The 22,344-nt window shown below is 38.6% G+C and overlaps 1 protein-coding gene across 2 annotated transcripts in view; it reads left to right on the plus strand.

The window, feature by feature from the left end:
- The first annotated feature begins 742 nt into the window (after window positions 1-742).
- xirp2a (xin actin binding repeat containing 2a) overlaps window positions 743-22,344 on the plus strand; it is a 39,596-nt gene continuing 17,994 nt past the window's right edge. Inside the window, exons 1-2 of one of the 2 annotated variants that reach the window (XM_006804090.3) lie at window positions 743-855; window positions 20,338-20,483. In XM_006804090.3, the coding sequence (XP_006804153.2) occupies window positions 828-855; window positions 20,338-20,483 (174 nt within the window). In that variant the 5' untranslated portion in view covers window positions 743-827. Of the gene's footprint in view, window positions 856-10,714; window positions 10,961-20,337; window positions 20,484-22,344 lie in introns of those variants that run through there. The other variant, XM_006804091.3, reaches the window with a different exon arrangement.

Raw genomic sequence — 22,344 nt, forward strand, 5'->3', positions numbered from 1 at the left:
GACACAGGTTTGCATGCATGTGTATATGTTTCACACGGTTTTTACGTGTGTAGAGCTGAGAGTGTTTATTGTCCTTCTGTGTCGACGCCCGACTAGGTACTGTCGAAAAACCGCCGTGGGAGATATATTTGATTTGCAAATGAAAAAAACACACCCGCACATTTGCAAAGAGAAGGATACACAACCTCAGACACAGGTGTGCTTGTTCTCTGTGGGGATGATTTGCAACTGAATAGGCATGTTGCAGTGGCTGACTTCTAAGTTTTGACAAAATTCTTCCTGGGGAAAAACAAGCACGAGTACACCAAGGACATGCTGCTTACCAGTGTACCTCTTATCAATAGCAGCCTGTGAAAGCACTTGTAGTTAGAGCGAGAGTGGCTCCATTAAAATTCAACCAAATGCTGTTTACACTAACTTTCCAGTCAATGCTTAATGTTTAAATTGTGTTCGAGGTTGGGTCTGGTTGCACTCAGATATCCGTGTGTAGTTGTGCATATGTGGAGACTAGATGTCAGTACCTCGGTCTAACTGGAGCTTAAATGTCACTTTGACTGTATCATTTCTTGTATTTGAGGTATGTAACCATGTGTTTTTCTGTCTGTGTGTGTATGTGTGACAGGGTGTAATGACATTGCCATGCCAGCTGGTTTTGATGACCTGTAGAGTCACTTCTCCACCTTGCTGTTGAAAAAGCAAGGTGTTTCCTCTGATAGTCCTCTGTCTCTCTCTGTCACTCTGACCAGGAAGTCCCAGCCATCCACACCTCCCCAGCCAAAAAAGTGAGTAGCAGCCTCGCTCAAACTGACCTGTCAACAGATCATGCCATGGACTCACCCCAGGATGCTAGTATTAGTGAGTATTTTCTTGTTTTTCATTTGCAAAGCTTTAAAGTTGCTGTTTGTTTGTTTTTTCATAAAGCTTTGATGCCGTATGAGATTTGTTATAACTCATGATAGGAGGCCTAGCTCTGGAATTGCATCATGCTTACACTACTCTGTCATCCAAAGAACCGAGTCTGCAGGATGGTTAATGCAATGTTTTGTCCTATTTGTTCTATGAGATAAACATTTGGCAGAAAGCAGCTTTTGAAAACTAGATTGCTCATTTCCAGATAAGGCTGCCTCCTTGGCAGCTTTTTTAATGGGGAGCTCTGGGCTCGCTAGATGTGGTGCTTTCTTTTCTGTGATAGCAGTAGTATGACGGTTACTTGCACTTTGCCTTCCACCGATAGCAGTGAACACACAAGTGGAGCTTGCACTAAGATTTACAGTTGCTTGCAATAAGATTTAAGTGTTGCTGAAGTGTTAAAGTATTAAAATGAAACTGAGCAATTTAAAAGTTCAAACACTGGATTACAGTAGAGCGTGGAATCTGTGACACTTTTATTTCACAAAGCTGAAATGCTCTGCACACAAGAAGCAAGCTGTATTCAGATGAGATTAAAATCAGTGGGAGTGGTTGGTCATTTTACTAAGTGTTCCTGTTGGAAATGTGAACTTTATCAAATTAGTGAATTTAATCATGGGCAATATATAGCAGGACAGCAAATAAACCTGAAAAAAATCTCCTTTCTTTCATACACAAAAAAGTCTTTTACAACTTGAGATGCTCCAATACTCCAAAGTAATTCTGCTGATTATTATGTGTTACCCATAACCCATATAGTAACCCATAACAGAAAGCAGAAGCTGTGTATGCAAAGTGACACATAAAGATAAGCCTATAAAGTAAAGTAATCCTGTAAGATGTCTGAGGCTACATTACAGACAGGACTTGCTAATGGCTACAGTAACTAAAGATTTCAAGGTAATGTAAAGAATTATATGTTCAAAATGAGCCAGAAAATCAAGAGCAGTACATCCCTGCAGCAGACGCTACTGTTCTAGCTGTAAAATACTGCTCTTACAAGTGCTCCATACTAAATAAAAATTACTGACCAGTGCAGTTAATATTGAAAGGCTCCCAGCTCTCTCAGCAAAAGATTTTTCATCCATGCAAGCTGCTCTGTCAAGTTGAATTTAGGTGGAGCAGTGCTTTGATTTTACCGCTAATCAGTGATGGGAATAACGGCGTTACAAGTAACAGCGTTACTTTTTTCAGTAACGAGTAATCTAACTAATTACTGTTTCTATCATTACGACGCCGTTACCGTTACTAACGAGAAAATGCGGTGCGGTCGCGTGATTTCTCAACAAACAGACGGTTGAAGCTGTCTTCAGCTTACCGTGTTTTATACCAGTTGCACGGAAGTAGCTGTCTACGTAAGTAATCTAGGCGCTACAGCTTTAAGCTGCAGAGCCCCTCTGATGACATGGTCCAAAAAATAAATAAATTGTGGCCACAAAATACTACTTTGTGCCCTCGAAATAGTATAACGTGCCCACGAAATACTTATTTGTGGCCACGAAATACTATTTCGAGGGCTTAAAATAGGTATAACGTGCGCACTAAATGCTAATTTGTGGGCACAAATTGGGTATAACGTGGCAACGAATTACGTATTTGTGGCAATGAAATAGATAACGTGCGCACATCATATTGATACAATTCCTGGACAGCTGCGTAGAGACAAAAGCATAAGAGTAGGCTAAACCTATACACCATGGACAGAGACAGTATGATTGAGTTTTATTTTAGGCTGGGGATGAGCTACAAATGCATTTTGAAAAGCCTGGCAATCCAAGGAACCATTATTACGGAGAGACATTTAAACAGGATATTGAGAGCCCAGTTGCTTTACAGACGTAAGTACGACCTGGACGCCGGGATAGATTTTATTATCAACCAACTGCAAGGGCCTGGGAAGGATCACGGTTATCGGTCAAGTGTTTCGTGGGCACAAATTAGCATTTCGTGCGCACGTTATACCTATTTCGTGCCCTCGAAATAGTATTTCGTGAGCACAAATAAATATTTCGTGGGCATGTTATACCCATTTTGTGCCCACAAAGTAGTATTTTGTGGCCACAATATATTTATTTTTTGGACCATGTCATCAGAGGGGCTCCGTATTAAGCAGCTGCGCGCGCTCCCAAGGATGGCAATCACTCTCTGGCCGACTATCACTTTTTGGCACAACACCTGAAGCTAGGGGGCAAAACAACTGCATGAGTGCTGCTGTTTGACTGAGGAACAATAAAGTAGTCGTGGTAAGCCAATCACATGACCACTTCAAGATGACAAAGCAACAAGGTGATATATACCAGTTTTTAAATTGTGTTGATGGGCCACGTAAAACCAGAGTCATGATTAACAATATATACGCAGTGTTTTTTCCTCAATAGTTTCGTCACGTTTACTGTCTAAGGACAGCGCTAGCAAGCACTCTCTGCTTATGAAAAATGGAAAATGCACCATGTCGACCAATCAAAAAAAAAAAAAAATGATATGGCAACATGACATTTGGTTGTTTAGGAAGATGGGAAGTTTTAGGAGTGACAGCAAGAGAGAGAGAGAGAGAGAGAGAGAGAGAGAGAGAGAGCAAGACAGCAGAAAAAGAGAGAGAGCGAGAGTTTTGAGATGGGAGAGATTTGTGACATTTAGCGTGTTTGGAGTGTGTAGTTCATGTGTTGTCTTGTGTAGTTAGTGTGTAGTGCTGTGGATAGTTTTGTGTTGTGTGTCAGAACAATGAGGCGACTGCTGAATGGAAACAGGAGGAGTGATACACCTGCTGCTGTCAGACCTGCAGGAATCAGGCTGTGATGTTCTCCTTTATAGTGGACAGAAATATTTGGAGTGGCACAAATAATTTGTGTGGCATCTTATTAAATGCAGAACACCTGATTGTTATGTAAATAGTTTGAAGTGGTTATTTAAAAAAGGGTAAAAGGTAAATGGCTGCAAATAACTTTGTTGTTTGCAAAACTTGTGCGTATGATTTTAAAATTGACCATTTACATTTGCATTTAAAGTTATGAACTATGATTCATTAAATATGTTTGTGGTTGTTACAGTAAAGAATATAACTTTTTCTACTCGGATTTTATGTTTTTTGTTAATAAAGTATGTCAAAATGAATCCATAACTGTAAATTCAGACACGTTAGGTTGTGCTGAAAAGGATGATACCAAACAAGGCAAAGTAAATAGTTTTTAAAGGTGAAATGTGGAGGGAAAATCAAAGTGGTTAAAATGGCCAATTCTACCCTGGACCCCAGAGGGTTAAACTTTTTTTTTTAAGTAATGCAATAGTTACTTTTCAAATAATTCATTACTTTTAGAATCTTGTAACTCAGTTATTAACTCAGTTACTTTTTTGAAGAAGTAACTAGTAACTATAATTAATTACTTTTTCAAAGTAACTTGCCGAACATTGCTGCTAATGTACAGAAATCTGCAAAAAGGATCCCAATAAGCATTTAACATGCTTAATAGCAACCTTAAACAAACATTGTGCATTGCTTATCATATGCACAGTGGTAGGTTAGCATGTTTACAATAAACTAAATAAAATTTAGCTAAGGCTAGTGGGAATTTTAAACTTTGCATAAAACCATAAACTGTGGCGTACCACCAGGTGGCTCCACTCACACCCAAGTTGAGGGGAAGTGCTGGGGTGGAGATTTTGGCGCTTACTGTATGTGATGTTCTGAGAGTCAGTTAATAAAGTTGGAGTGACTGAGACACTGAGACCTCTCCTGTCGTTATTACATACCTCCACAAAACCAATTTTAATTTTTATCCATCCTGATAGCTCCCTGAAAAGCCTTCAGTTGATCCAGTGCACCATAAGACTATAACAAGAGTAGTAACTTTCTTTAAGTGTATATTCGTCTTAGTTTTAGTTCAGGTGTGGGTTCTGTTCATGGTTATATTTCTTGTTTCAGGTTATCCTGCCGCCCTGTGTTGTTGTTACGTTTTTGTCTCTATGTTCGGTGTTTTAATGTTCGATTTTGGAAGTTTCTTGTCTTTTTACTTTCTCTATCTTGTAATGACAGCTAGTGCAAACTGACACTATAAATGAGATTGTACTGAAATGAATTTTAAAAGAATCAGAATTAGAACACTTTAATAATCCCTAAGGAAATTATGTGGGTTACAGTTTATCCAAGACAATAACAGTACCAGACTACAGTGCCGAACTAATTAAATAATACAATATATTACAGGGTTTACAAAGTACAAGATGAGGCTGATTAGAGGAAGAGTGTTTTTTGTTCATCTCATAAAGGAAACTTAAACTTAAGTGCCTGAACCAAACCTACTGACAGTACAGTCTGTAGTATTTTGAGACATTTTTGTCAAATTTTCAAATGTGCAAAAATTCAAGATGCTTAAGGAAAAGCTGGGAAATCATCCAATTTATTCGGTTTGGTCTTTTGGGGTCCATGGGTATTTGTGCCACTAACCAGTGTATTGGAGAACAGTGGCTTGTTTATACACGGATTAGTTCAAGAGTAATATTAAACTTAATTTGGAGTTGTGCTTCTGTCCATATGACTGGACAAAAATTTATCATTTTCAGTGCTGGTTTTAGTCACTGCCAACTCCCACGACAAATATCTGGCATAGCTTTATAAACATCTGCCTGCTTCTTCCACATATAGCAGTGGTGAGTGAGTGAGGAGCAAGAAAGACAAGAAATTTTGCAAAACACTTTGCAGAAGTACAGAGTTTATGATTCAGTTACTTGGCCATATGTGCAACTATATTATTGATCTGTATAGAAGCTACTATTGTTGGGGGGGGGGGGGGTGTTCGTATTTTTAGTGCTTTAGTGTGTCACTGACACTGAAAAATTGTGTCCAGAAGCATGTAGAGGATACAAATCTACAATGACGGATGTGTAGACGCGCCTCAGTGGTATCAAGGTGTATGCAAACTCAGCCTTCTGAACTCAGTATTGCATGCTGACACTCAGCATATTCAAGTAGGCAGGCTGAGAGCCTCTCCATCTCCACCTTAGATCAATGAGGCTTTTGTGTCGCCCTGCACGTCTCTAAATCTCGGCGCCACGTCTAAAATTGGAACTTGTTGACGATCCCCAACGTTGTCCTGACTGATCGACAGCTTTAGTCTTGGCTGACAAGTTGACGGTGAAAACAGTGACAGATCAAATGACTGACAGTAGCGGTGAAGGGTATTGGTACTGAAGCTGCTCCCTGCAAAGCCGCAAAGTTTAAATAAAGCACAGCAACAGCGTAAGTGTGCTTTAAACAGATGCAAAGCTCACCTCTAAGTCCCCACACTGGTTCTAAACAAGCATGCTTGTTTACATGTTGCCTCTCATATTGCACGACTATGACACTGTTGCTGTCTTTGTGGCATACAGAGTAGTGCAAAATAAATAGGATTTTATTTTTTTATTGTTAAATTCTGCTACTTATTCTATTATTTCACAGTTTTGTACGTGTGCTTGTATGTATGTATATGTATATATATATATATATATATATATATATATATATATATATATATATATAATACACACACACACATATAATCTCTGGCTGGTTAAACTTGTCAGACATGTGCCCAAGAGAAACATCTCAAAATGCTGCCAGTTGGAGGTAGATTTGCGAGAAGACTGTTTTTGTTTTAATTAATCTCTCAGATTTGCCTGGCAAATGATGATGTCTTTATATTATCATCCTGAAGGAAAAGCAAAGATTTTCTTCCTGACAGTTTCAGATTTGATCCCCTTAGTGGCTATTATGTGTCCCAGATTAAGATCAAATGACGTTTGGCAATTGAATATTGAGGTTTAACATTTATCTCATGTATGGATGTAAGGTTGTTTCATGTTTATCAGTACAGTTGTAGGTTTGATATACAGAGAAACGTATGTAATTTTTCTTTTTTATTGGCATTTAAATGAAACCATTTTTAGCTGTCTTATAGTTGTAAATGGTTATGATCCACAGATGTTTAACAAGGATTATACTAATAAAAACATGGCTCCTCTCTTCACTCTTGGTGAATATGTTGCTTATCCGACATACATTTGACCAGGACACTGAAGTTTGATTGCTTTCTCTGGTCATTGTCAAGGTATGCTTTCACTTGCTGTTGCTTTATTTATTTTTTTTATTTTTTTTTACAAGATCAAAGTAAATGTTAATGCATATATATGTATGTATGTATATATATATATATATATATATATATATATATATATATATATATATAACACTTACTTTAAGTTTTTGTATACTTGTATTATTTTGACAAGTATGGAGCTTCTGCTTTCTTAAATATTAAATTTATGGAATGTCTCATTTTTAAATGCCTCAATACGCTGTTGTAAAGACTTTAAATGATGCTTTTGAACACAATTAACATTATAATAAGGTCTGTTATTATTTTATTTCTTTTTAAATTGTATAATTTTGGTGCCTATGATATCAAGTGAAAGAAAAGCAAGAATCACAACTCTACATGTAAAGTCAAACAATATAGATGAAACTATAAGGTGAAATCAGGCAGTTATGTTTCACAAACACAAAGAAAGTTAAAAGTAGTCATATGTGAAATAGCTCAATGATTTAAAGACAGTGCTTGGCACCTAACTGCATATTGAGAATGCAATCTAGCATATTCAATTATATGACATTATAATTAACATAGTTGTTATACTACAGTAAACAGATAGTAAAATCTCTGAATGTATCAATAAAAAAACAGGAAATGAAGTAAACATATTATTAAAGAAGTGGTGGACGATTTACCTCATAGTTCAGTCCTGGAAGTTTAGTGACCTGCAATGTGAATTTTTTCCTGAGATGTCAAAAATGATCAGTACTGCATTAGAACCACAACCTTTTTAAATTATCCTTCGAGTTCCAGAGGTTTACCGAAACCCAGCAACAATTTCATCATACCAAAAGAATGATGTTCATAGATATCATTGATGGAAACACCAGTGCCTTCCTCCAGAAGGTGTCTCCATGGTTGATTTATGCTTCTCAAAGTATAACTTAATTTCGATGCCTCTTACCTTACACGCAAAACTTCCTGATCCGTAATCTGAACTGATCCTATCTTGAGACCAGTGACTGGTGAGTCAGGATGGGGGAGGGGACAGGGAAAGTCCCTACAAGGCCTAGAATGATCCAGATTAACATTATGGCAGCTTATATTAACAAGTGATTAAATTTGATAAACAGTTAAGTACAAAATACTCTCAAGTTAATTTTTCATGGTTTTTTTTGTAAGTATCTGTATGCTACCAGTGCAAAGCAGAACTTGTGGGAGATTTTGCCTTTCTTCTGCACCAGAAGTCTGTAGTGTGATGGTTTGAATCTCACGCAGGCCCAGGTCATTAGCTTCTCATGGCCCTTCAGACTCCACTTACATCCTTGGACAGATTGTCATCGTTAGGGTGGGTGCCAGTCTGACATCCGACCTGGTAAGAGGTCCTCTACACTCAACCTCGACAGCCTTTACCAGCATGTTCATGGTGAGAGAGAAAAGGATTACAGAGAGGATACACCCCGTGGCCATCCACTTCTCAAGCTTTTGCCATGCTGAGGTTGTTGTCCCAGCAGAGAAGCTACTGTAATAGTTGAGAATGAGGTTCTTGAAGTTTCCTGGAATTTAGTACCGATTAGCTTATGGGGTATGGACCATAGGTGTTTGGGACAAGCAGAGCACTATGTTGGAATGGTTCTGAGTGGTGTTCATGGTCAATGTTAGGTTACATCGAGTGTAGCAGCTTTTTGTGGAAAAAGAAAAAGATGGTTTAAAAACAGTTCAATAAGGAAACAGGATCAGTTGGCTAGGTAATGAACTCTGATGATCTGTAAATAGAATTATTAGGAGTTTAGAACATCCTGACATTGTGTACCTCTTGAGTCTTAGTTGATGAAGACAGCCCATATAAACCCAGATACAGTATATATACTTCACTGGCTTCATCAGTAAAGTTCTTCATTGGCAAATACATGAATTAAATACATATTTCTCTTTCTTTCATTTAAAGCTCTTTTGGGTGTGGACACACTCTGGATTTTAGTTTGGGGATGTTTGCAGGCCATTTCATTTGGTATTCTACTCGAGTATGTTTATTTTCCACTTTAGGAACAGGAAATCCATGTGCGGTTGCAGTGGGATTATCAGCAGAGTGCAGCTTTCTCCCAAAGCCTAATAACGACACACTTTTCTCTTGTCAGGATGTTGCTAAACAACACCTCTTGGGGTGGGCCCCTATAGAACACCTTATGTTTCATATATAATGTTAGGAAACATGAGGTCATGATCACAGGCAACAGTACAGACAGAAAAGGCATGGAATTGAGTACTGCAGCATAGTATTTTCTAAAGTATTGTGATGGATGTAGGTTTAAAAAGATTGAATGGATGGCCTCAGGCTGATCAGACCCAAACAGGAGGTCACTTGTTTAAGAGAGGAGCTGTGCCAAACCTTTAGGGCAACATATGTTCAAGAAAGAAGGGAAGGGGATAAGGAAAGAAAGGACAGAAAAAAAGTGCCTCGATGGTTACAGATTTCTTGTTCAGTCCTTTGGGCTTCTGCTCAGCAGGCACTGCACTGAACACCCTTACACTGCATTAGCCGTAGTGCCTTTCTGTCCATTTAAGGTGCCTTCTTTAAAAAAAGGTTCAAAGCCTTGATGGTAGGCAGAGTGTACAAGATGTGTTTTTAAAGGGGACAAAGGTTTCACCTAGAAATGCTCTCACAATTCAACTCGGTACAGAGTTTTATTCCATTCAGCGCATTGAAAACATTCAAGATTTGGCAGCATTTGCAAGCAACATTTAACTAAAGATCACCATTATATCTAAGACCTGTGTGACAGCAGGCTTCTAAACACAGTGAACTGAGTGTAGGACTAAATGTTAAAAAGAAAGAAAGAAAAGGAATGTGATGTATTTCCATGAAAATGTTATTCAGTATCATAAACCAGTGGTCCCCAACCTTTTTTGCACCATGGACTGGTTTATGTCCAACAATATTTTCACGGACTGGCCTTTAAGGTTTCGCGGATAAATACAACAAAATAAAACAAGTACCGGTACCAAGAAAAAGAAGATTTATTCATAACACACGGGAAAAGACCCAGGGAAACCGAGTTAACGATAAAAACTATAAAAACCCTGAAAACCATAAATTTCACACCCGAGCCTCAACAAGGTTGGGGACCGCTGTTATAAATAACAAAGGCTGTTGGCTATAAATTGCTAATGCTAATGATGTCATACGCAAAGTATTAAGGACAGTGTGGGACACAAACTTCCATGCAACAGCATCAGGTCAGACTAATGAGTAATATAACAAATTATCAGTTTCAAACTGACGCACTTGATCCTGTCAGTGCTATTGTGTGTATTAAGTTTTTGAACTTTAGAAAAAGCCAGACTTTGCTTTCAGCCTTTTAACTACACTAGACTAATCTATTCCCAGGATTGCAAGCAGAAGGTGTTCATTTTAATTGGTTAAACCACATCTCTTGTCCTTAGTTGCATGAATTGTGTTTATTAGGCAGTATGTATAAAATATATCTTTCCTGTTTGTGTCAAGTCCTAAAATGCCATGATATTTAGCCTGCTAACAAGCAGTGATTCAAAATGCCAAGTGTCTCCCTGCTCTCTGCTGCGTAAATGTAGGACGTACCAAGAGTGAGTTTTTCAGCTCATGGGGTGGGACGTCTGTCTCCATAAGTCTGCTGTGACATAAGGCCGAGAGCATGTTGAGTACCTTGATACTTGACTCTAAAAAAAGCCACATCCACTTACCCCCTTTCCGAAGTCCATCCTATTTTTTACGAAGGGGAACTGCTAAAATAAAATCAGCTGTCACTGGATGCCTGGGCCTCATTGAGCTGGGGAACACACTGCTGGAGCTGGTCTCCAAGCCTCACTGTCTGTCTCTAACCAGGATTGACTTTCTGTGCTGGGTTAAGGCTGGGTAACAAAAATTGTTTAATTTTCTGGAAGTCCCAACGTCTCTTTCACTTCCATTGGATTCTATTGTTGTTTCACTTAAACGCAGCATACAGAAGGTAAGTGATATATGAAGACTATCAGCATATCAAAGCTGGCTCTTGTACCAACAAAAAAACCACTGTCAGCACAGCAGCACAGCTCTTTGTAAGTGATTTTTCCACCGGAGTGTGAGTGGAAGGAGACAGATTGGAAATGGGAGATGGCATTTTAGCTGATAATGAAACAGTTTGATATAGCTGGGCTGCACAGACATCTTTGGTGTGAAATCAAGAATAAGATGAAGTGGATGGGGCTCTTTTGTGTTCAGGTGACGGGAGCTTCACAAAGAATGAGATGAGATATTGTAGTATGTTTCTATAATTCCACTAGGATTTGTGCTATGCCATAAAACATGCATGGGCCCTTCCTGTTTCCACCAGTCATAACCGGCAGCAGTCTCATCTAAGCTATTCTAAAAGCATAACAAATTGGAGACAAAGTGCTTAGCATGGCATAAGGAAACACTCGAGGGTAATCCAGTCTCCTTGTAAAGAAGTTACTTTGATAGATTTGACAGCTTAATTATTCTGCCTGTTTTGCTTTTGTCGGTGAGGAAGAAATCGCCCTCCATGGCTGACATTTCAATTAGTGAAGCTAGTTTTGGCTCTCCTGTCGAGCCTCACCAGATAAGCGCTCTGGTCAGTAAGCACAGAACAGAAATTGTGTGGCTTAAAGCTTCTGTTGTGAGGAGAGGGCAGAGAAGGAGGTGACACCGTCGTGATTAGGGGATGGCTTTGGCCTGCCACACATCTATGGTCCCTGATTTCACTTTGAGCTATGAAACCATGCCATATTCTCTCACACCCTTAACCACCAAATTCACTCTCATGTTCCTTTTATTTCTCCTCTGACGCTTCCCTCACTAACACCCCCTCTCCCATCACCTTTTCACTTCTAACCGGCCAATGGTTGCTTTAGAAGAGGCAGTGACAGAAGGTCACCGACCCTCAGCTCAGCTCAGTATTGTCACTGGGCCATGAATACTGCCAGTAGCTTGGCCTCTTCTATTGACTTTACTTTCTTCCCCTTCTAGTACCTCCGAGCTGGTTCCATCACTTGTGCTGCCGCTGTGGCATTGAGAAGATAAGACGCTAATAATCTAAAAGGAAGAAAACAATAGTCAGTGTAATGGATAGATATGCCTGGAAGCATCCATCAAAAAACAAATTACAAGATACAAAAAACACAGGTTACAAGATTAAACCTTTAAAAGACGCTTGTTCTGATATGAATACCACACTGTAAACAGATATTCGGCCCTCATTATGCTGGGGCATCTTAAACAATGAGTCTGTGTTCGTAAGCTGATATTAATGCTAATTAAACATCTACTGGTGTCAATGTCAATTAGTGGCAGAATGAGGAGAGAGTTAAACGACTTTAGATGTTTGAAAACATATTTTAGGAAATTGTTTCTTTAATTTCTAGAATCTTCTTGAATTTTTCTTAGATGCACATGTGCTCCCCGGCACTCACTCCTGCCCTTTAAATCTCATGTTACAGGGAAACACAACACTGCAGACAAATCTGGATTATAAAAGGACTGGGGATATTTTTTCTTTGGAGTCTGCTGACCTCACCTCCATGCTGCCATAGCTTTACATAGAGCATACCCTTCTCAAAAGCCAGAGATATCTAAAGCACTGTTGTCACTGCTCTCAGTCGTCAAAACCGTGATGTCTCTGCCTCTCTGACAACTCCAGACCATGACGTGAACATTTGTCTCTGGTGATAAATGAGGGCATTATCCTTGGGTTTCTGTCATCAGGCTGGCACCCAGTAACATTGCAGCCTGAGGTGTAGGATTTCCGACCCATATTTATGGGAGGTAGCAGGTTTATTTTCAGATGCTGCTGTTTGGGCAGCTTATTTCCCCCAGTGATGTGTTACTGGCTGCACTACCATGCCACACATAGCAGAAAGCTAAAATTGGTGGGATGAGGAGAGCATGCTTTTGTCACATGTCATCTGAATGAAAGCTTGGTCATGCCGGTATGTGGCACAGCAAAATTCATATGTGTTTGCAACCCGTTCTCATTTTGAACTTGTCACAAACAGTTGGGTGCAGGTTTTAGAATTTTGTTTCTGTACACCACCACAGTGGTTTTTATTAATCATTGTGGTGTTTCAGTTTTGATGCAAGTTATTTAACAAAAATATTGCATTCATTGTTTAAGAATTGTAGCCATTTCTATACGTAGTCCGCCACTTCCAGATACTGATAAAAAATAGGCAACTAAAAGGTCTGGAGCTGATTTCAAACACTGAACTTACATTTGTTAGCTTTTTGAGTTATAGCAGACAATATGAGGTCCAAAGAGCACGTGAAGTAGGTCATTGCTAGGCTGAAAAACTAAAAGACACCAAAGACATCAATGAGAGATTCAATTCAATTCAATTCAATTCAATTCAATTCAATTCAATTCAGATTAATTGGGTTTTTTATGTAGTGCCAAATCACAACAGCAGTTGGTTCAAGGCGCTTCATATTCTAAGGTAAAGGCCCTACAATAATAGAGAGATAAGCAGGCAAGAATAGGAAAGGGGAAATTCCCCTTTAAAAGAGAGAAACCTCTGGCAGAAACTGGCTCTGGGGCAGCCGTCTGCTCTGACCGGTTGGGGGTAAGAGGAGGAAAACATGATAAAAGACACACTGTAGAAGAGATGAATAAACATTAAAGATTAAATGCAAAGTAGTCTATAAATATATTCAAGTTAGTTCAAGTAATTAAATTTTGTTTATATAGTGCCAAATCATAACTACAGTTGCCTACAATAATACAAAATAGTACAAAGAAAACAGAGAAAAAACAAAAAATCACATGACCCCTTATGAGCAAAAGCTTTGGCGACAGTTGGAAGGAAAAACTCCCTGTTAACAGGAAGAAACCTCTGGCAGAACCAGGCTTAGGGAGGGGCGGCCCTCTGAGGGGAGGAAGACGGGACAAAGACATAATGTGGAAGAGAGCCAGAGATAATAACTAATAATTGAATGCAGACAACTGTATAAACACATAGTGAGTGAAAAATGTGACTGAAGAAGAAACACTCAATGCATCATGGGAATCCCCTAGCAGCCTAGACCTATTGCAGCATATATAAGGGAGGACTTTACTTTTTCATAAAGCATATAGTAAGGATCACTGATCGAACCCTTACTATTTGCTTTATCAAAAAGGAAAGCTTTAAGCCTACTCTTAAAAGTAGAGATAGTGTCTGTCTCCCAAATCCAAATTGGAAGCTGGTTCCACAGAAAAGGGTGCTGAAAGCTGAAGACTCCGCCTCTGTCCAAGATAGAGTAAGCATCTGGTTATATATCTAAGATTTTTAGGGTCAAGTACAATTTCCTTAATTTTATCTGAATTTGGAAGCAGAAAATTTACAGTCATCCAGGTCTTTATGTTTTTAAGACATTGCTGCCATTTAACTAATTGGTGTGTGTTATCTGGCTCCGTGGATAGATAAAATTGGGTGTCATTGTGCATAGCAGAGAAAAAGCATGGTATGCCTTCAAGGGAAGCATGTATAATGTAAACAGAATTGGTCCTAGCACTGAACCCTGTGGAACTCCATAATTAACCTCAGTGTGTGAAGAGGACTCTCCATTTACATGTACAAATTGGAGTCTATTAGATAAATATGATACAAACCATTGGAGCACAGTACTGTAATACCTATAGCGCTGCACTCAGCAAGGGTCAAGCAGGAGAACCACACTTTGTAGGGGATGCTGCTCTGCACTGTTTTGGCACAAGGCATTGAAGAAGATAACATTAGTTAAATTATATCTTTACAGCACTTTCAGAAAGACATCTACTGTGATGAAATCTATTCCCTACTGCTGTGTAACCCATTATTGTAAATTTAAATGTTATTAGGAAATTATCAGAAGGTTTTCAGGAAACACTGCTAAATGTTCAGTTTCTATGCCATATGTTAAAACAAGATCTGGAGTGTGATTAAAGTGGTGGGTGGGTTCTTTTACATTTTGAGAGAAGACAATTGAGTCTAATAAGTGCCGTGTTGAGGCTGTCATTTTTAGTTTCTAAATGGATGTTAAAATCACCCACAATAATTATTTTATCTGAGCTGAGCACTAAATCCGATAAAACGTCTGAGAAATCAGACAGGAACTCTGTGTAAGGCCCAGGTGGACGATAGATGATAGCAAGTAAAACTATTTTTTGAATTTTTCAACTAAGTCGGACAAGGCTAAGCATCAGTCGTTCAAATGAATTAAAACTCTGTCTGGGTCTTAGGTTGATTAACAAGCTGGAGTGGGAGATTGCTGTGACCCCCGTCTGCCTGTGCTTCAGCTAAGGGGTGTTAATTAATTAAAACAAACATAATCATGTTGTAACAAGGGTCTGTAAGGCAGAGTAAATTAATTTGTTGATCAATTATTAAGTCATGTACTAACAGAGACTTGGAAGAGAGAGACCTAATGTTTAATAATCCACATTATAGTGTTTTACTCTTTGGTGCAGTTGTGGATATTATATATTGCAATTTAAGGAGAACATGCAGCTAAACATGTCACTCCTGGTCCGACTGGGAAGAGGACAAGAGAAAACTACAGAGTTGTTGTTTTGGCAAAGTTACACACTGATTGAATATGAACTTCAGTTACTTCCAGCTGTTGTAACCTGGTGTCATTACTGCTGATGTCAATTATAATTTTATGGAATTCTTGTTTATCTTTAGACAGCAGTTTTAAATTTCCCTTAATGTCACCTGCTCTGGCCCCTGGAAGATAATTGACCTATTGTTGCTGGTGTCTCTAGCTTCACATGTCTAAAAGCAGAACTGCCAAAACAGCTAAACACATGAATGGGTTTGTGGTGTACCTGGGGATTCTATTTAGGACTGCACTTTGTCCTTACCATCACCCATGCCAGCTTGTTTTCCTGGCTGCTCGGGACAATCTGCTGGGGCAGAGCTAATGGTGGCTACACTATCTTCGGCTGCACTAACTATAGGGCCTGGCTAGCTACTGTAAGGATTTTTCAAGGTTGCGAAGTGGGGTCCTCAATTCAGTGATCCTGGCCTCCAAAGCTGGAAACAGGCTACATTTATTACTGGTATCATTATTACTAAAGGAAGCCGAGGAGTAACTAAACATCTGACACATTGAGCAAGAAAGTGCAGGAGGGACAGGTGAATAGGGCATGCTGCTAGTGGGTCGGCTACGAGCTAAGCTAAGTCAGCAAATCCCTAAAGACACAGTGAGAGAGTACTACTGTGAATATAATTAGTTTTAATTCTGAATTTAACAGAGAGCCAATGAAGTGAAACTTGCTGCATTTTGAATCAACTGAAGGCTTTTTAAGGAGCTTTTTGAACATCCTGATAATGATGAATTAAAATTGTCCAGGACATAAGTAACAAATGCATGTACTATTTTTTAATTTTTAAGTTGAAATATTGTGCCAATGCAAGAAAGCAGTACTATATATGCTTATAATATACACATTGAAGTACATATTCTGTTCAGAGATGACTCCACAATTCCTCACAGTGTTACTGGAGTCCAAGGTAATGGCATCTACAGTGAGTGTCTACTTAGATATCCTGTTTCTAAGCCTTTGGACAAGTACCGAACATAACCAATTGCAAATTATGACAAAAGGCATACTGGAAACCCCAGAGACTTTCCCAAGTCTAACAACTGGGATATTCTCTAATGGCCAAGTAGTCACCTGGTGTCAGTCTAAGAGAGTTTGCTTTTTTGGTATTAAATACAAAACTCTATACTCAGACCCAAAAACAAGCTGCAACTGGACCTCAGGCAGTAATTAACTACAAATGATTTTCATCCTAGTGTTCAAAACAATCCTTATATTTAGAATTATCCTAGTTTGTCCGATCATTTATTAGCCTTTGAAAATTAGGGACTGTGTATAAAAATGCCTTCATTTCAAAAATAGTTACAGCAATACTTATTGAACCATTTGAATTGTAACGTCTTTACACTGATTAAGATTTTTACCTAGTCTTTCAATGTGCACTGTAATCTCACTGTAAGTGTCTCAGTATCTGTCAGATGTGTTCTGCTGGTGTCCTCACGAATGCTGAAACCATAATAGTAGTGGTTTTATGGTGGAAAAGTAAATTGTGGAAAACCTACAGTAATAGACTGGAAATCACAAAGCATTCTGGGTAGTTGCCACCCTGGTCTTCTTCACGCAGAAGCAAAACAAAGACATATGCCAACAGGTAATAAGAAAGAAAACACACTAATGATAATGAAAAAAACTAAGGAAATGACCCGTGAGAAGATCAGCAGCATGATATGATACAGAGAGAAGCTAAAACAATGAGGCAAAGGAGTATAATTAGGGCCCATATGAAAACAAAGACTCGTCACTCTATTTTTACCCCCAAATTTTCTCAAAACCCATTTGCAATTAGTACAAACATGTCAAACAACATCAGAAATATAAATGGCTTCAAGTTCACATTCAGGTGTCACAGTACTCAGGCAGGCACTCTCACCCACTGATCTGCAATACATGCAAACAGTTTTGCATCTGTTACCCAGCAACGACACTTGTAATACTTTATACTGTACTGAAAGTTTTGTTTTTTTCAATTTTGCATTTTAGTTTTTAGTGTAACATCTCACAGCACTACATACATGCTTATAACACATATGATTTTACTGGCATTTAATACTGCACTGTAATAATATAGAAGTTACACGTAGTTGCAATAAACTGTAGTGTGAATCTTAAAAATAAGTCATTTAGATGTGAAGTAGTTTTATGTCTTTTCTGATAGCACAATGTTTTATTTGTAGCTTTCTGCCTCTTTGTTCTCTGTTGATACCGCTCTCGAGCAGCCACAACTTCCTCTTCTGTGTGTTACAATGTAACCCTGTGACGATCACACTCTCGCATTTCATAAGCTGATTTGCCTAAAACAAAAGCAGGGAGGGTTTCTTTGTTTTAACTATCCTGCCGCCTGTGACCACGTAACAGTTTGATGTGGGCCGATCCTAGAGTATTTAAAAGTAGAATGGGAGGGAGAGCCTTCAGTTTTCAGGCCCCTCTTCTGTGGAACCAGCTTCCAGTTTGGATTCGGGAGACAGACACTATCTCTACTTTTAAGATTAGGCTTAAAACTTTCCTTTTTGCTAAAGCACATAGTTAGGGCTGGACCAGGTGACCCTGAATCCTCCCTTAGTTATGCTGCAATAGACGTAGGCTGCCGGGGGATTCCCATGATGCATTGAGTTTTTCCTTTCCAGTCACCTTTCTCACTCACTATGTATTAACAGACCTCTCTGCACTGAATCATATCTGTTATTAACCTCTGTCTCTCTTCCACAGCATGTCTTTATCCTGTCTTCCTTCTCTCACCCCAACCAATCACAGCAGATGGCCCCGCCCCTCCCTGAGCCTGGTTCTGCTGGAGGTTTCTTCCTGTTAAAAGGGAGTTTTTCCTTCCCACTGTCGCCAAAGTGCTGCTCATAGGGGGTCATATGATTGTTGGGTTTTTCTCTGTATCTATGAAGCGCCTTGAGGCGACTTTTGTTGTGATTTGGCGCTATATAAATAAAATTGAAATTGAAATTGAAATTGGGCCGGAAGTATAACAAAAGTATCCAGTCAGGATCAAATTCCATTCATAGGTACGGCTGTATCAGTCTACATAAACATAGATCAGCATTCTGCTGTGTTTCACCACAATTTTCGGCCACAATTTAACTTTCAAACCAAAAAGAAACATCTACCTCCATTTATTCCATTATCAGCACTGGTGACATCATAATTCCAAGCTAATAAAGGAGCATCTCTTTTACAGAAAATGTAAATAGTTTTTCATCAATCATGGAACGGTTTTTATTTGTTGTTCTGTTTTTAGCTTCAAAGAACAGAAGTTAAAAAAGAAAGAGGAAAAAAAAACATTTTGACATTATGCTGGAAAATGTTGCCTTCAGGAAAGCAGAAGAGTTGACCTTGTTCAATAAACAAATTCCTTAGGTCTTATCACTGCTTACTATGTTTATCTAAACAATTACTGAAATTAAAATTCTGAAGGTTTCTTTCATATCTGCATATTCTTATAGATGTGTTGTTCCAAGCAGCAGTTAGGTTAAATGTAACCAAAGTTGAAATTAAAAAGTGGGGCACTGACCAAGTCTTTTTTTGTAATGCTGAGGGGAGCATTGAGACTCCATTGATATGTTGCTGTGGTTCAATAATAGAGATCGAGCTTTAAACAAATTCATTTGGAAGACATAGAAATGATGAGTGGAATATGATAAGCCACAGCCATTTAATAAATGGGCTTTAGGATAGATAAGCACAAACACTATATACTCTACAAAGCAGTGTGTACTTTACATGGCTCTTATCTGTATACTACAGAATCACCAAAGGGAACATTTATTTAATCCATCCATCCATCCAACCATCCATCCAACCATCCATCCAACCATCCATCCAAATGCATTGAGGAAGCAACATTTTTCAAATATTTTTTTCCTCTGTTATGAAGTCAAACTTCCTGGCATCCACTTTTTGCCAAGTTATACCAACATACATGTCGAGAAAAAATACTAGCACCTAATGTGAAAGTACAGCCAGGAGGAACATTTCAAAATGTCAAAAGGTCACAGCATGAGCATATAATAAGGGAGAATAATTTCTATTTAGGGTCTGCTTCATCCCACGGTGTTGTTGGCTGAAAACATGCCAAGAGCTAAAAGGTCCGGTGTGGGCGTATTTTGAGCCTTATTGGAGCCTTCTCTGTTGCCTAATGATGCTTTGTAGCACAGAAAAGTCAAATCTAAAATCAATGGTCCTCTCTAATTGGCCATCCACAGGGATGTTCTGTGCACCATGTAGGCTGATGAGTATCCTGCTTCTTTTATGTGTCAGTATTTGATCAGGATCATTTGACTCTTACGATTTCTTGGTTAAAATATCTGGGGTATGTTGAACTAAATCAGATGTCTGTATCAAACTCATAAAACTCAATCAAAATCGTCTTTGATTGATTGTTTTTAATTGCTAGTAAACAGCAAAAAGAAGAGCTTGAAATCCAACCAACACCTACATATGCTATGTATGTTTTAATGTCTTATAGTGTTATGTAATATTTTAATGGGTGCTATTCTGTCTAAACTGCCGAATAAAAATAATCTATTCCCTCATGCAGCTTCTTCCACTGTAACAGACTCGTCATGCACAAAACTGTCCCTTATGTCCAATTAAATGGCACGCTCTGTCGCAGCAGTCACTGATGTGCCAGAAAAGTAATGAGTAGGTGTAAATTTTCTGCAGATTTCTTGAGAAGACATATCCAGCAATAAGTTCAGTTTAGTTTGCTGGGAATTTTTAAATTTTAAATAAGCATCTTAATGGTTAATATCTCTTTGTGTGTGTAGCTGCTGGCAGCGCAGGTAGACATCCCAAGGAGAGGGCCCCGAGTGCTGAGGACCAGGAGGCTGAGTCAGTGTCGGTGAAAGAGCGGCTGGCAATGTACCAGGCTGCCGTGTCCAAGAAAGAAAGCAGCAGCTCCTCCTCTGCAGTGGTAAGATTATACTTGCACATGCACATAACAAAAGATGAAGGTGAGGATGTGTAGGCAGCCACAGAGACAGTAGACAATCACCCACAGGAAATCTACTGTCCTGCTTGTATTGAATCCATTACAGGATGGGAAGAACAAATCTCTAGAGTGAATGGAAGTCAAGAGGAATCATCTAGTAGTGTTTTCTTACAAAACTGGTCAATATGGAAGTGAATTGTTTTTTTTCATTCCAGTTTATTTTATTACATATTTCTAATAAATCAGCAGGCATTTGGCTGTCAGCTAAATTCTACACAATTATGTAATGATTAAATAAAAATTGATGGAGTATTTTATGAAAAAAGATCCAAATCATGCATTAGATGAATGGAAAACAGTCTATTATTGTTGTAAAAATTTTAAGAAAAAAAAAGTGTCATTCACAAAAAAATTGAGCATGTAAATTATTAAGCAAATATTTAAAGAAAAAATTAGATGAGCTTATAAAACATAACATATTGTAAATATTTTAAGCGAGGTTTTTCAACCCCTTTTGCTTGTGACCACTAATGCAGGGTTCAAATTACACAATATGAGCCTGATAGGAGAACAGCTCAGCAAAGCTGTAGACTAAAGCACTGATGGACCATGCTGTTCTTTTACTATGATCCAGAGACTGGTGCAAAGTAGGTTTTTCTTTCTTACAATGATGGCCAGTATTGTGCATGCACTTCAGATGAAATTGTTACACAGAGTGGACTCTGCCATCTCCTTCCTGAAAGACATGTTGACATTGGTCATGTTTTACAGCCAACTAAGGCTAAGAATTTATGAGCAGTAAATTTATGCCCCCACCCTGCACCCCAACAGCACACAAACATACTGTTTGTGCTGCCTGTCTGCACTCTACATGGATGTCTGCACCTTTCTGCACTCTTTCCTTGCTGATTAATTTGAGAGTAAATATTAATCTACTATATTACCAAAAAATGTACTATTAGCTGACAATGACAAGCAGTGGAAGGATTTTATAAACCATTTCTTTAAGAAGGAAACTATAAAAAACTGAAATCACCCATCATAACTGATCCTAGCTCGCTGAAAGCAGAGCCAGCAGCAGCTTGCCTCACATGTTGGTCTCAGTTTACCATGAATGACCAGAGGTGTATTAACAGTGTACATGCCAAAACACCAGAAAACACTACTTGTCCCTCATCTTGCCCAGCTTCAGTCATTGTTCAGGAAACGGACACACCTATAAAATATATACATCTAGTTTCTTCTGAGTATGAAAACAAGCTGAGGGTTCAGCAACAGCAACAATTACTAACTGCGGCTACAAGACAACAGTAATGTAAAGGATGACCCACGAGGGGCCTTAGTATATTTAAATTTATGTCTTTTTTTAGATGTAACATTGTGTTGTCTAATTAGATAAGGTATTGTGTAGCATGAACCATGCAATACAAACTAGTATTTAATTGGCCCATGTGTCACTCCTGGTGTATGCAAAAAACACCAAAATATACAAAATATAAAAGGTACTTCTGCGTCTTTTTAAACAAAGGTGAACAGAAAAAAACAGCATGATAACTGGGTTTTTTGTTTTTTGTTTTTTAATTAAAAAGGACATCAGATAGTGAAATGACCTCATTGGCTGTCTATTACAGGCTTTGGTAACAATGTAATAATACAATTGATAATAGATTTTCAGCCACTGTCAAGACCATGTGGTCCGTTAGCAAATGGGACTCGAATGCAGAACCAAGAGAGACTCAGTGAAAGGTTTACAGTCTTTCTTATGAATTTGTTACCATGGGGAACTGAGCAAAGATAAACACTGGGAATTTCATCTTAAAATTTCATCTCGTTCAATGATGAT

This window comes from Neolamprologus brichardi, chromosome 23, assembly GCF_056152115.1.
Source record: "Neolamprologus brichardi isolate AB-2024 chromosome 23, ASM5615211v1, whole genome shotgun sequence".
Lineage (NCBI taxonomy): Eukaryota > Metazoa > Chordata > Actinopteri > Cichliformes > Cichlidae > Neolamprologus > Neolamprologus brichardi.